The following is a 14,209-nucleotide window of genomic DNA, read 5'->3' on the forward strand; positions in this document are numbered from 1 at the left end:
GTTCCTTAGTACCAGAAGGACAGTTACAAACTAGGGGGAATTGGGAGATGTCAGGGTTCCCTCCCCACTCTGAACTCTGGAGTACAGATGTGGGGACCTACATGAAAGACCCCTAAGCTTATTTCTACCAGCTTGGGTTAAAAACTTCCCCAAGGCACAAATCCTTTCCTTGTCCTTGGACGGTATTGCTGCCACCACCAAGTGATTTAGGCCAAGATTCAGGAAAAGGACCACTTGGAGTTCCTATTTCCCCCAAATATCCCCCCATGTCCCTTCACCCCCTTTCCTGGGGAGGCTTGAGAATAATATACCAACCAATAGGTTAACCAAGTGAGCACAGACCAGACCCTTGGGTTTCTAGGACTTTAAAAACCAATCAGGTTCTTAAAAGAAGAACTTTATTATAAAGAAAAAAGTAAAAGAAGCACCTCTGTAAAATCAGGATGGAAGGTAATTTTACAGGGTAATAAAAAGATTTAAAACACAGAGGATTCCCCTCTAGGCTCAGCTTTAGAGTTACAAAAAACAGGAATAAACCTCCCTCTGAGCATAGGGGAAATTCACAAGTTAAAACAAAAGATAATCTAATGCATTTTCTTGCTTTACTTTCAATTTTTGTAACCTTAGAGCTTCTTAACCCCTTACAGGTAAAGGAGGAATTTTATACTACCCTTAGCTGTATGGTTATGACAGGAGAAGAACAAAAAACTGACCCGTGGCCTGGAGGAGCTGAATCAGAAGGAAGATGTATAGAGCTAAATGTGTAGGGTTGGCCAAGTGATAATTAAATGTATGTGGAGTGGTGATGAAAGGGAGGTAATATTCAAATGGGGGAGGGCGATTGGGGGCGTTGGGTCTGCTTTGCTTCCTTAGTATGGATAAAGAAGATCTGAAGGGTTGGGGAGGAGGGTGAAAATGTGTGAGTTTTTCTGCTTGCCGTCCTCTTAGAAATCTCAAACATGTTTAAGTCCGTGCTTTTGTGAGAGGATTCACTGGAGGGCCTCAGTGTGGATTATGACCTTTCTCAGTCCTTCATCGAAGGGTTTAAGGGTTTGACTCTTTAGCAGAGACCTCTTGTTCCCCCAGGTATTTCTCATGCATCTGAGTTAAACAGATATTGACAAAAGATGGACAAAGGTGCTGTGTGCCCTCATTTCCCATGGCTTTCCGCGTCTCACAGGATCAGGTGCTGGTTATCCTACTGCTTCTGTCTTGCACATTCAGCAAGATACTACTGACTATTGTAGATTGGAGGTGCTCTGCCCTTCCAGCTCCCATCACAGCCCAAAATTCATGCAGCATGAGTCAGGGTAGGATTTAGGGCTTGCAGGGAGCTCAACAAGGTTATTATTGCAGTCCCTACATTCCAAGCCCCCCCACCCCCATCCCTTCTCCTTTTCTCCACCTGTGAGTGGACGATGGATTTTCCCTTCCTTTCTCCTGTACAGAGTGCTTCGGAGGGGGGAGGACCTGGTTGCTAGGTCTCATCCCAGAGTAGGTCAACAGGGCCCTCCCTGTTCTGTGCTCGGCTGGTTCTGCCTAGGAACCAGATTGATGCACCTGGATGGCCCTTGGCCTCACTGTCCCATGTTATGCCTAGGACCATTCCACAAAATTGGGTCTCTTCCAAGCCCTACACTGAAACTGGGCTGTGGCATTGGCAGGTCTAAACAAAGCTCTGGCATAGGTGAAGACGGTGTGACACCATGGGCTGGTGGGGGCAGAGGGGGGGCACATTAATATCCTAGGTTCTGCCTGTTTTGCAGAGCTGTGAGCGTTTGCCACAACGAGGGAGCTCCTGGCGTAGATAGCGTGTCTGCAAGGGTAACACATTGTGACAGGTGAACCTCCCTCTCTGTTCCCTGCCATCTGTTTGTGTGATCTAAACACAGCAGCCGTTCCCTGATGGAGAAAGTTATGAACGTGCTTTGAGGAGGCAATTGGCCCTTGTGGAGTGGGACTAGCATCACTTATGTTGAGGACGTAGGTGATGCGTAGGCCTCGTGCGGCATGGGGAGGAGAATGCCGCCCCTACTTATTAGCAGAGTTTGCTGACAGAATGGTTGGCTGAAATTGACAGTCTCAGAAGCGGCAGCGGGGACTGTCTGCTCTAGACCAGCATGGGGAGCAGACCTTGTCATGGGGGCCAGGCAGCATGGATCTTGCGCGTACCCAGCCGAGCCTCGTGAGCCATGCTTCCGGAGCTAGCTGGCTGGCTTTAGGACAGCGATCAAATGTGGTGAAAGGAAAAGCCATGCCCAAAGAATGCCTCCAAAGCAGGAGCAATAGCGGCGGTGATAGGGGAAGAGTTGAACCACAAGATTAAAGCAAGTCCCGGCTGAATTATTCATCCCTTCGTGTAGCATATTGGGAGGGAAAAGGAACTGCTTTGACGAGATAATGAGCCTTTTCTGTGGCTGATACACAGCTCCTTCTCCGAGCATTAAATCAGCACCCAGGCTCATGTCGCACAGTTATTGCAATCCAATATGGCAGGCTGTAAATGTTTAATTATTCGTCAGTGCTGCCTCGGGAGGGTCATGTTAAATAAAAAACCAAAGCATCCCCGTTGTGATCTGTGGGAGCTGGGCTCTGGTTTCCAATTCATCTCCTGAGTGATCTAATATTTGTGAGAGCATCGATGTTCCCCATCAGTTTGAGTACAGCGCTGACACCTAAAGCCATCTGAGTGTAAACCAGGGTTGCCGCTAGTTTGATCCAAGAGCAGCATTTCAGCTAGGAAATCAGGGCCCCATTCTGTGAGGCACAGAGAGCCTGCAGCTGGCTGCTGAGTGAGCATCCGCGGTGAAGCCAATGAGAATTGAGAATGCTTAGCACCTTGTAGGACTGGGCCTGACTTTTTCTTTTTTTTTTAAATGGTTTTATGGATTGATCTTACTTGTGCCGAGTTAATGGAAATAAAACATCGGTGTGAGCTGCTGACGGGTGACAGCACAGAACCCCAAGATAAAAGAAAACAAATTTTCTGGTCAAGAGATTGGAATTTCCCGGTGTTGTGTGTGAGGCCAGTTTGTAAGCCCCATACAATAGGGTGGAACTCAATCCCGTGCAGCGGACCCAGCACAAGACCTATGCACAACTTACGTTTTATTTTGAGAGTTTAAGTGGGACTGCAAAGGATGCATCATTTTTGTGCTGGCTCTGCCTGGGGTGAATTGGCTACCCACGTGGGTAACTGCTCACCACTTTGAGTAAGTGGATCTCCCTCCAGCCCTAGTGAATGTAACTCTCCAGTTGCTCCTGTTGTTTAATCATCGTTTTTGTCATAGGTGTGTGTGACGCAACAGGGAGTGGGGCGGATTTGACCTGGAATGTTGCAGGGGAGTTACATTGGGGATGGGGGACTTCCCTTGAAGGAAGATACCTGAGCTGTAACCTGAGCCAGGACGGGGGTTGGGAGAAGTGACACCTTCTGGCCGGGAGACTGGACAAAGGAGAGGAGGAGCTGTGGGGAGAGGGGAGAGAGCTGCTGGAGGAGTTTTTAGTTTCAGTTTTGTGCTGGGTGGTGGAACGCGGGGAACCCCAAGGCTGGGGTCTAAGCTCCCTGCCCCCCAGAATGACTTGACTGAGGGGTCCTGGTTGTACCTACAAGCTCTGTTTTAGACTGCGTTCCTATTGTCCTATAAACCTTCTGTTTTACTGGCTGGCTGAGAGTCACGGTGAATCCCAGGAAGAGGGGTGCAGGGCCTTGACTCCCCCACACTCCGTGACAGTGTGTATCTAATACCTGGCCATTTTAATCTTCAGAAGTGCTCAGCATCAATTGGGAGACGGGGGGCTCTAATAGTTAGAACATGTGTCAGGACACCTGGGTTCCATTCCTGCTTTTGCCACGGAGTCATCATGTGACCTTGAGCAAGTCACTTGACCCTCTCGGTGCTTCATTTTGCCCATCTGTAAAATGGAGGATAATATCCTCTGCGCTTGGCAGGGATGAGACGAGGCTGTTTGTAAATCACTGGGAGACACCACACTGAGCAATGCTATATGGATGCACAGTGTTGTTGTAGAACTTTGCTTGTTAATAAGATGGCCAGCGGAGTGGTTGATCCCTGATCAATGTTCTACTAAAGATCTGCACAGCTGAGAGCCTTGGTTAATGGGATTCAAAGGGAAAACCCCTCTAATGCTGGAGCTCCAAGGAGAGGTGAGCATCCAGTCCACTGGCAGGGGGAAAGCGGGACAGTGCCAACAACCCTGTGGCCTGGGTCATTTATTATCCGCGTCAGAGGTGGTGAGGTGAGGGCAACTCATGTAACTTGGCATTTCTTATGCCGAGAACAGTTTCCAGCTGCAAGCAGCTTAGCACAGTCTGCTTTTATACTTTGCTGATCTCAAAGCGCTTTCCGAACATCATTGCCTCGCGGTTGTAGGTAAATATCACTATCCCCGTTTTACAGATGAAGAAACTGAGGCACGAGGCGATTGCGTGGCCTTTGGCAAGCCGTTTGGTGAGTCAGTGGCCTACTCCAAATCTCCTGCCTCCCCGCTCTAACCATGAGATAGAGCTACTGTAGCAGATGTTGCCTGTTTACTGTGAGAGCCCTGGTTTGAGTCTGCTATGGTCAAGTGCTCTGTGTGAAAGGCCAAGTCCAGCTAATGAATAGTTAAACCCATTCACTGGTATTTGGCACCAGCTGTTGAGCACAGCATCAGGGAAGTTTTTGATCCCAGTATTTGTGTATCAGAGGCAGGTTTTGTGGCAAAAGCTATAGAATAAGGTAAGGGTATTGTGTGGGCAGGACAACAGTACCAGAGGGAGAAGCGTATAGTACCCAAATCTGGAAGGAGAAGTCTGCGGAGTCCAAGCTAAAATGGGAAGGCAGCAAGCTAATGAACAGTGAATGCTCGCACATCACGGTGTCCTGGCATAGACCGCAGGGCATGTCTGCACTTGATCTGTTCACACTCAGTTAGGTACCCAATGCAATGATATTTACCCCCTGTCTGGAAATGCACTGACAGGGGGAGTGGGGGGAGGAGGGCCAGGCTGGCGCTTTCATTTAACCCTTCCGGTTAATCTAGCAGATCGTGGGTCTGCCTGGAGGTGTGGAGCTGCCAGGCTTAATTAGTTTATTCATTATAAGCTGTTATTTACTTGGGGAGTAAAAGGAGAAGCTCTGCTGAGCCCCTCCCTGTGTCCAGCTCCCTGTTGGGAAGGATGCTCTGGGGTGGAGCTGCTGTGTTGTTCTGTCCTGGAAGCTGATGGCCCTAGCTCCCACCTGTTCAAGCTGGCTCCCTGGCAAGCCCCTCGGCACCGTTCACACTCCATTGGCAACTGGAGCTCGCCTAACAGGGTCCATCTCCTGGCCCCTCCCTCAGCCAGATAGGTGGGTATTATTCTCCCTGCTAATGATAAAGCTAAGGAAACAGACAGACAGGGGAGTGCCCTGCCGCAGGTCACACAGCCAGTCAGTGGCAGAGCTGGGAATGATCGCTCCCTGCCCCTTGTCCGATTTGCTAGGCCCCACTGCCCCTCCGAGCATCCTCATTGGGGCGTACCAGGTGTTCTTGTGGCCCTAAATTCGCTCCCCTGTCTGTTCCAGGCCATGGCTCTGTTCCAGGATCTGCTGAATGAGGTCAATGGGGTGAAGACAGCTAATTTCCATATGAACGAGGACCTTGAAAACATCAAGGAGAAACTTGACTTGGTGAGTGTGGCCCTTGCCCACAGAGCAGAGCCGGCCTGGTCACACTCCCTGGTGAGGGGAGCGCCAAGCCTTCTCCTTCCAGCCCTGAGGCACCGACATCCCCTAGTCTCTCTTGCTGTATGCACTGAGCCCTCCCTGTCCTCCACCCTCCACCACCTGGGAGCGGGGCTCTCCCTCCTGCCACGAGCAGCACTCAACCCCAAGGGGAGTTACCGCTTGAGTGAGGGCAGCAAAGAGAATGAGACCTCTCTCCTGGTCCTGTCCCCTTGATTTCTCTTCTCGCTACTCCCCAGGCCTTTATGAGCTGATATTCCCCACCCCTGCTGTGTTTTGGGGGTAACTTTGAGTGCAAGCTGCTTGGGCCAGGACTACGCCTGGCTTATGTGCAGCAGATCAGCATGCTCTAATGTCAGTGTCCAATAAGAACACACTGTTCCCCCGCTGCACATGTAGGGGAGAATGTCTCCTCTCCCTCCCTCTCTGTCTGTCTGTGGTAATGCTGGTCAGAGCAGACAGAGGGGACTGGCTGACCTTTCCTCTCCTGTGGGAATTGCAGTGAAGACCAGCTTGTATCCTTCGGTCTGCCCCCTATTACTCTAATACCAGGAAAGGGCAGGCGAGGGGTTGCTCTGGGGAGAGAGGAGGGGGGAGACTCCGTAGTTCACCATGTAAAATATCTCATTTTGCTTGTACATTGGCCTCCTCAATTAAAATGCCCACGCGATGTCTTTGGCATGGGACAAGGGGAAGGAGCAGGAGATGCTGCCAGAGGACAGTGCAAAAACCGCCGATAGCTAAGCTGGCCAGGGACGGCAGAAGGCATTGGATCTGCTTGCTGGGACCGAGATGCATCGGCAGAGCTAGGAAGGGAATAGCAGGGGATGCTGGGGCTGTAGTCCATCGGCAGCGTGGCTCATGGGGAGCCCAGGCCTGGAACAGCAGGGCGGGATGCAAGTCAGAACTGAGCTGTGCATGGGCACGGGGGAGCTGGCTATTCAAACAGAGCTGTGTGCCGGCCCCGCACACCAACCGCGTGGTTGAGTCGATGTGGCTGGGGAGTAACGTGTGGGGGAGTCGTGCACTGGGCTCACCTGCACTCTCAGGCCTTCCCTTCCCTAGAGCCTTGTTACTGTTCCTGAGCGCTCCGCCCAGGAGTTAACCAGCGCCAGAGCAGAGGGAATGGGGTTTGTACTCCCAGGGCCTGGGGAAGCCGTGCTGGGTGGCCTGGCCTGTAACAGCAGAGCCAATTGCCTGGTTCAGGTAACATGAGCTGATGCTGCAGCCAGGAGGTAAAAATTCAGCACTTGGGACCCCCACAAGGGATCCCAGCAAGGTGACAAACACGCCTGATGCCAGCTCCTGATGGGTTGACACGAGTGTGAGGAGTTGCCGTCCTCAGGTGCCCCTGGGGCAGGTGGGATAGAGAAGCATTCACCTTTGTATCACCGCTGCCTTCTCCTGCCAGTTCCACCAGGGTGGGGCAGCTTTAGAATCCACCCGGGGGCTGGCGGAGGGGCTGAGAAAGAACATTGGAATGTGAGGGGGTATTTAGCGCAGGGAAGGGGTGAGGAAGAGCCAATCCCCTGCTAACTGCTGGAGGAGTTAGATAGATAAAGGAGCCCAGCATGGGATCCAAGACAGGGCAACCTGTCCACCATGCCCCTTGAAGGACTAAGACAGGGACCATTGTTCCGTGTCAATGGCGAGCGAGAACGCTCAGCGGGTAAATCATTCTAGCAAGGCCTGGGGGAGCTCCCACCTGCCTCGTGCCGGCCATAGATCTCTGCCAACCGAGGGATTGTTGCCAGGTGGGGGAGAGTCTGAACCTTGTGATGCCGCCCACAGGGAGGCAGCAGAGCTTGGCAGTGCCCAGCTTACTTCTTGTACCTTCAGGGATCCTCAGGGTGGCCATCTGCAGGCACGCTTGCAAAACACGCTAGCTCCCCCGAGGATCCAGCCAGCCGCAAGAGCTCATTCTTTTTGCAGCTTGGCAAGCCGCCTTTTCCCGTGAGCCTTGGGGGAAGGGAGGGGGGCCGTGGGGAAGCAGTAAACATCTCGTTTCCTAGAGTACAGGGAAACAAAAGCTAAGTGGATGCCAAGGCTGAGCCTTTACTTTGTGTGTTCAGCCCCAAAAGCATGCTCTACCCGAGAGAATAGGTGCTCGCAACCCAGACCCAGGGCCGGCGCGACCCGTTAGGCGACCTAGGTGGTCGCCTAGGGCGCTACAATTTGGGGGGCGGCGACCGCAGCGGTATTCCGGCGGCGGGACCTTCTGTGGGGGGTGGCATTTCGGGGCGGAACCTTCCGCCACCTAGGGCGGCAGAAAAGCTGGCGGCGCTCCTGCTCAGACCCCACCCTGCGTGACTTGGGCCAGCCCAGCCTACCTCTCCGACCTAGTCCCTTATCACAACCCCCTCTGCTTTGCCACTGATGCCCAGCCCCAATGTCCCCCACAACACAGGACTGGAACACCCTCCCTGTTCTGCTTCCCCAGCCCATCCCCTCTTGCCTTTCCAGTCTCTTCCAAACACTTGCTTCTTCAGCTCCAACAAGTGGGGCTTGAGAAACCCACTTTCCTGTGGTAAGTAGAAAACTGATCTGTGGGGGTCTTTCCGTTGACTTCAGTGGGCTGTGGATCAGACCCATAGTGCTGGGCTTTCAGGGGTTTTCAGGGTGACCTTTTCCATTTAATTGGTGCTCACCCCAGTCCCCATCATATACAACACAATGAACTGAGGTCAGAGCTAGTTTCAAGTGTTTTACTTGTATGCTGTGCTTAAAGGGATATCACCAAGACAGAAAACCATATTTATAAATATCACACCCTTTCCTGGGTTTTTAATACCACTTTAGATGATCAAAACTGAAAGATCTTTACAAATCAGAGGCCCGATTCTGCAGACATTCGCTCACATCAGCCCCTTCAGTTGACTGAAGAAGGCTTTGTCAGACTGGGTTCTTAATCTGTTTTTCAGAACATACGCTCCTTAATTAAGGTGAGTGAAGTACAAAAAATTATCTTCTCAGTTTTGCTCTCTGTTTGTGGCCCGTTTGATGCACTAGCACAAAGTTCTTGTGTTGAGTTTTCAGTACTGGAGGAAGAAATATTTAAAGGCACACCATCGACTTAAGCATTCCATACCTGTCTGAATTTTTTGGACCCTTTCCAGTTAACAATAACTCCCAAGATTACTAGAATTGAAATAGACTAGAGCAAAGTGGTTTTTTTTGCTCGCTCCTTCAGTTCGTTTACTTTGCATTTTGTGTAGTCAAACTTTTCCCTGCTCGGTGAGAACAAATAGTCAGTTTCTTCCCATCTTGCTTGCATGACTTTCACAGAGCAACAGCAGAGAGCAAAACATTTAAAAGACAGGAAAATGGCATTGTAAACCTACAATTTGGCAGGGGGACCAAAGGGCATTTCACTCAGTTTCTGAAATTGACTGTATTTCAAGCTGATGCCACTGCCTTTTGAAATAAAAATAACAGGAAAATAGATATTGGAGGGGGGAATATAAATGCGCACACACATTGTGGGTGTGCGGGTGTGGGCTTGCACATGTGTGCTCACACAACCCCCCCTACATTTTGGATCGAAGTCTAAATTGGCCATCTTCCTTTTTAAAGGCAATCACACACACACACCAGACTGTAGGAGATTAACTAAACTCTCTTCTCTTGCAAGAATTTACAACTAGATACCCAGGAAATTGGCAATCGACTGCAGACTTGCATCGCTGATCAGAAGAACTTGGATAATGATGTGGTATGTCTCTGAGAGGAACGATTTGCATATGAATTGCCAAGGCACCCCCCGGGGCCCCAATTCTCATTCCTTGACTCCTCCTTTTTGGATGCTGATCTTCACTGAAATCCCTAGCTTCTCCTCCTTTGTTATTTCTTCCCCCCAGGTCTTCTGCTCTGAGTCAAGATCTCAGCTACTTGGACCAGGAAGGACCTGATCCTGAGCATAGGCGCCAACTCCATGGGTTCTCCGGGGCTGGAGCACCCATGGGGAAAAATTAGTGGGTGCTCCGTCCCACCTCGCCTCCACCCCTGAGTGCGCCGTGTCCCTGCTCCTCCGCCTACCTCCCAGCGCTTGCTCTGGGAGGGAGGGGGGAGGAGCGGGAACATGGCGCACTCAGGGGAGGAGGCGGGGCCGGGGCAGGGATTTGGGGAAGGAGTCAGAATAGGGGCAGGGAGGGGGTGGAGTTGGGGCGGGGACTTTGGGGAAGGGGTTGGAATGGGGGCGGGGCGGGAGGGGGTGGGGCAGGGCCGGGGGCAGAGAGGGGTCAAGCACTTACCGGCGGGAGCAGAAGTTGGCACCTATGATCCTGAGAGCTCACTCCCTGTGACTTCAGTGCTCAGCATGTCTCAGGGTCAGGCCCTAAGCAGCGCAGTAGGAACAGGAATTACACATATATTGAGGGGCAAGGCACATGAGTGTCTTCCTGAGTTTCAGTGGTGTCCTCCTTCCTCCTGACGCATCAGGAAACACCCCAATCCATCCAGCTTTCTCTCTTGCTAGAGCAGGGGTAGGCAACCTATGGCATGCGTGCTGAAGGCGGCACGCGAGCTGATTTTCAGTGGCACTCACACTGCCTGGGTCCTGGCCACCAGTCCGGGGGGCTCTGCATTTTAATTTAATTTTAAATGAAGCTTCTTAAACATTTTAAAAACCTTATTTACTTTACATACAACACTAGTTTAGTTATATATTATAGACTTAGAGAAAGAGACCTTCTAAAAACGTTAAAATGTATGACTGGCACGCAAAACTTTAAATTAGAGTGAATAAATGAAGACTCGGCACACCGGTTCTGAAAGGTTGCCGACCCCTGTGCTAGAGGATTCTTTAGGGGCAGGAAATGCCAGTGCTTCTATAGGAGGAGTTAGAGCCTCCGCTTCTCCACTAGGAAGGCTTAGGTGTCTGTCCCTGATACTCCATGATCGCAGAAGTGGTGGTGTGGGCAGCTGGGGAGCGTCTGTGCCATCATGGAGCCAAGGATGCTGAACTGGTTACCATGCGTAGTACTGTTCCTCTTCTCCTCCTGGTGCTGGTTCTGTGCTCTCCCTGTAAGGGGCCCCTATTTTTATTGGTGTGTCCAAGACAAAGTCAGCTGCTCAGTTTGGGGAACATACATTCTCTGTCGAGCTACCTTCTTGGGTGATCACTGGCCTGCTAGTCTCTGAAGAGTTAATGGAGGAAAGAATGAAGTCCCTTCCTAGACATGCCCCATAGAAGTACAGTCATCTCTGTTTGATTTTGGTTTGCTTCCTTTCCAGAGGAACCTAGAGCGAAGGCTAAATCTCTATCCTTCCCCCGAAGAAATGTATAACATGGTGCGCTGGGAAGTTCTGGAGGACTGCCTTGTGACAGGCAAAGGCAAGAGCCCACCCACTGTGAGTGTGACTTCATTTAGGGGTGCCGGGAGGAGGGGAAAACTTAATATGTTTGCCCCATTCCTCTACCTCGGCTGAGACATCCCCGTAATAGTAAGGAGGGAGATCTTGTGAATCTGGAACTTTTCCGGCCTTTATGCGGCTTGACATGAACGTGTTCGATCTGATACGCTCTTCTCTGGGGTAGGGTGTCCGGAACTGGCTTTGGGGGATCAGCCTGCACCTCTGTCACGTTTCACATTTCTAGGCCCCAGTGCCATGCAAGGTTCCACTTGAGCAGGCTCTCATCCAAGGCTTCTCTTTAAATGTGCCTTTTCTGAGCAAAGCTGTGTGAAACTGGAGATGTAAGAGACAGCGAGGCCTTTTCCCTCCGCCTGCCCTCTGACCCCATGTTGTGATGGCACCTTGTGATTGCCATTCTCTGACACCAACGAGCCATGCCTGAGCACTGGAAATCCTTGTATGACTCCCACCCAGGGCTTCCCAGTGCAGGAGCGCCTGAACAGGGGAGCCAAGGGGCCATGACCCTCCCACTTTTTGCCTGTCCACTTTTCACCACCGGCCCCAGCCCTGTCCCTCTTTGTCCCCCTGAGGTTCCACCTCCCAGCCAGGCCAGAAGTGGAGCCTGGCCCAGGGAGCCCAGGCAATGGTGGGGAGCTGCTGACCCTCCATCTGCCCTGGGTGGAGTGGTCCGGGGGGCCGGGACATGGGCCTGGGGCTGCTCTCTGGCCCCCCCACCATGGGCAGGTGGAGGGGCCCTGAGTCCCTGGCCACCCTCCTGCTTCTGGCTTTATGGGGAGCGGAGCCTCAAGGGGAAGAGGGTGGCAGGAGTGGGGCCACGGAGGGGGCCACTTTTGGGAAGGCTCCGCCACCCCTGTCGCAGTGTCTAACTAGCACAATATGAGAAGGGTTATTTGTGTCATTTGGAGGCCTCACATTCTTGGAATTTATGCATTACAGAATTTTACAATGGTCACTGGACTAAATTAACCACTGGTGTAACCCCACTGAACCATCAGCTTTACCCAGTGCATGAATTTGGTCCTTTCTTTCCGTGCATGTTAAAAATGTCTTATAGATGAGCTAACTGATCTGGTTCTTTCCTTTTTCTTGTCTCCACGGGGCAGGCCTAGGGCAGCTTCCTGTTACATTTAACTGTCTAGGGAAGTCACTGGCTGAATCTTCATGATTAGATAGCAGTGAAGTCACCATGTCTTATACAGGTTGATTAGAAGGCTAGTCCTGAGTGAAGATTAATTTGGTAGCTGTTGCCAGGGGATGGCTGTCAGCCTCAGAAAATAGCCCCACAGCGTGACACAATTGGTAGCTTATGGTCAAGCTGGAGGAATGCTAGAGTGGAGTAAGGCAAGGTGTTGTGGGTCAGGATGGAGATGCATTTGGCAGAGCATTGGAAGGTGTGGAGGAACTTACACGGTGTTTCCGTGTATCATACCTAGCTCTAGCCACTGTGCTAGCAGAACTGATTCTTTACACACGTAGGACTAAACCCTGCTCTTTTCCAAGAGGTTCATCAGAGCAGATCTCCACTTCTCTCCCTCCGGCTCAATCCCCGTTCTCCCAGAATTCACACATCCCATTACTCTAATTCACATGGAAACACGCTCCCCTTCGCTTTGACCTCCTCCTTCATCATGTGGAAATAGCACATTATATACTTTACCAGCGCACTTGCATCTGTGGAGAATAGATCAGTTTAGCTGCGGTCAGAGTTACAGTTATGCACTTGGAAGTGGGTTAGAATAGCTGCATGTGTGTATTGTGATTGGTACTCATTGGAGGTGCAAGGGAGGTTGTAGTGAAAGTGAGGTGCCTGTGAGCTTGTGGGTGAAGATTGGTTTAACTGGGGACTTCAACTTGTAGTGATCACCTTGGTGGGTTTTGTACTTCAGCAGCCTTAAATCCAAGCTAACGAAGGAATGTGCCTGATTGAACACATCTGTAATGCACCCCTCCATCCATGAACAGGCTGTGAGGGACACTCAGAGGCAGCATGTGGCTCATAGCATGCCTGTCAAACAATTAACTTCATATAGCATCATACAAGGTGGCCACATCATGACTGTACCATTCTATGGGAGTCACAGATTACTACTGAGATCCCTCTGTAGGTATGGAGTAGAAAAATAGAGACACTCGCAGGGCACAGGAGGTGATATCCTATAGGGCAAATCAACCCATAGGAATACAAGAAGTTAATTGATCAATTGGGAGCTTCTGTTCCAGTGCTAATCTCTATAGTAAGCAACACATGATATTCCTAACGCATGCTATTCTTGTTCTGTGTCAGAAACTCTATAAAGTTAACCCATACGGACGCATGCAGGTGGCATAGTTTCCAAAAGAAATCATTTCTTTCCTTACCACAGAATGACATTTCATTTGAATGTGACTGCTAATTCCCAGAATCAGTCATTCCAAAGACAGTCCCTGGAATGTATTGGTGCTATGAGGAGGTGATAAAGCTGATCTGACCTTCTCAGAATGGGATAGGCCTGAGCTACCAGATCTAGAGTTGGATGTGGATTTCCAGCTCCTGAGAGTCTGAGGGTGGACCTGGGGTTGTGGTTTGGCCTGGGGACTCCCCCTACAGAATTATGCTCAGGATCCTGATACCAACTCCTCCCCCCACCTCAGCCTCACACATTTTAGCTCAAGAGTGCTTCAGTCCAGAGTTTCAGTTCTGGCTCATGTGATTTTCATGCCTACACAATGCTTGTTGTTCCTATGGAGGGCGTTTTGGCAGACAGAGTAACTGTAATACCTGGTGGGAAGGGAATGTGGGAAGTAGCTGGTGATTTCCCCATGGTGGGGAAGGGTGTGTGACTGACAGGGGCAAGTGTACACAATTGAAAGGGAGAGTCAGATATCTGCTAGGAACCCCATCCCAGAGACTCCTGTAGAAAGCAGGCTCCTAGGAAACACTTGGCCACTAATGGAATTGGTTCAGCGACCAGCAAGGTCGTCAGAGGGCATTTTGTGATTGCTGCTTCCTTTCAATATAAAGGCCGATTTGGGGGCATGTCCTGTCCCATTGCCCATTCTGTCCAAATAGGCCTGTCTGATTTGATGGTAACGTTACTTCCAGTTGAAGTGCAGAAATAGTAGAGTTACCA

At 50.9% G+C, this 14,209-nt stretch overlaps 1 protein-coding gene across 6 annotated transcripts in view; it reads left to right on the forward strand.

Annotated features, from left to right (window-relative positions):
* The window catches only part of QRICH2 (glutamine rich 2), a 53,705-nt gene that overhangs the window by 3,819 nt on the left and 35,677 nt on the right, over positions 1-14,209 (forward strand). For 5 of the 6 annotated variants that reach the window (XM_042841270.2, XM_065563407.1, XM_065563408.1 and 2 more), the window contains exons 2-4: positions 5,568-5,672; positions 9,358-9,438; positions 10,959-11,075. In XM_042841270.2, coding sequence (XP_042697204.2) covers positions 5,568-5,672; positions 9,358-9,438; positions 10,959-11,075 — 303 coding nt within the window. Of the gene's footprint in view, positions 1-5,567; positions 5,673-8,530; positions 8,669-9,357; positions 9,439-10,958; positions 11,076-14,209 lie in introns of those variants that run through there. The other variant, XM_065563411.1, reaches the window with a different exon arrangement.

The sequence above is a fragment of the Chrysemys picta genome, chromosome 12 (assembly GCF_011386835.1).
Source record: "Chrysemys picta bellii isolate R12L10 chromosome 12, ASM1138683v2, whole genome shotgun sequence".
Lineage (NCBI taxonomy): Eukaryota > Metazoa > Chordata > Testudines > Emydidae > Chrysemys > Chrysemys picta.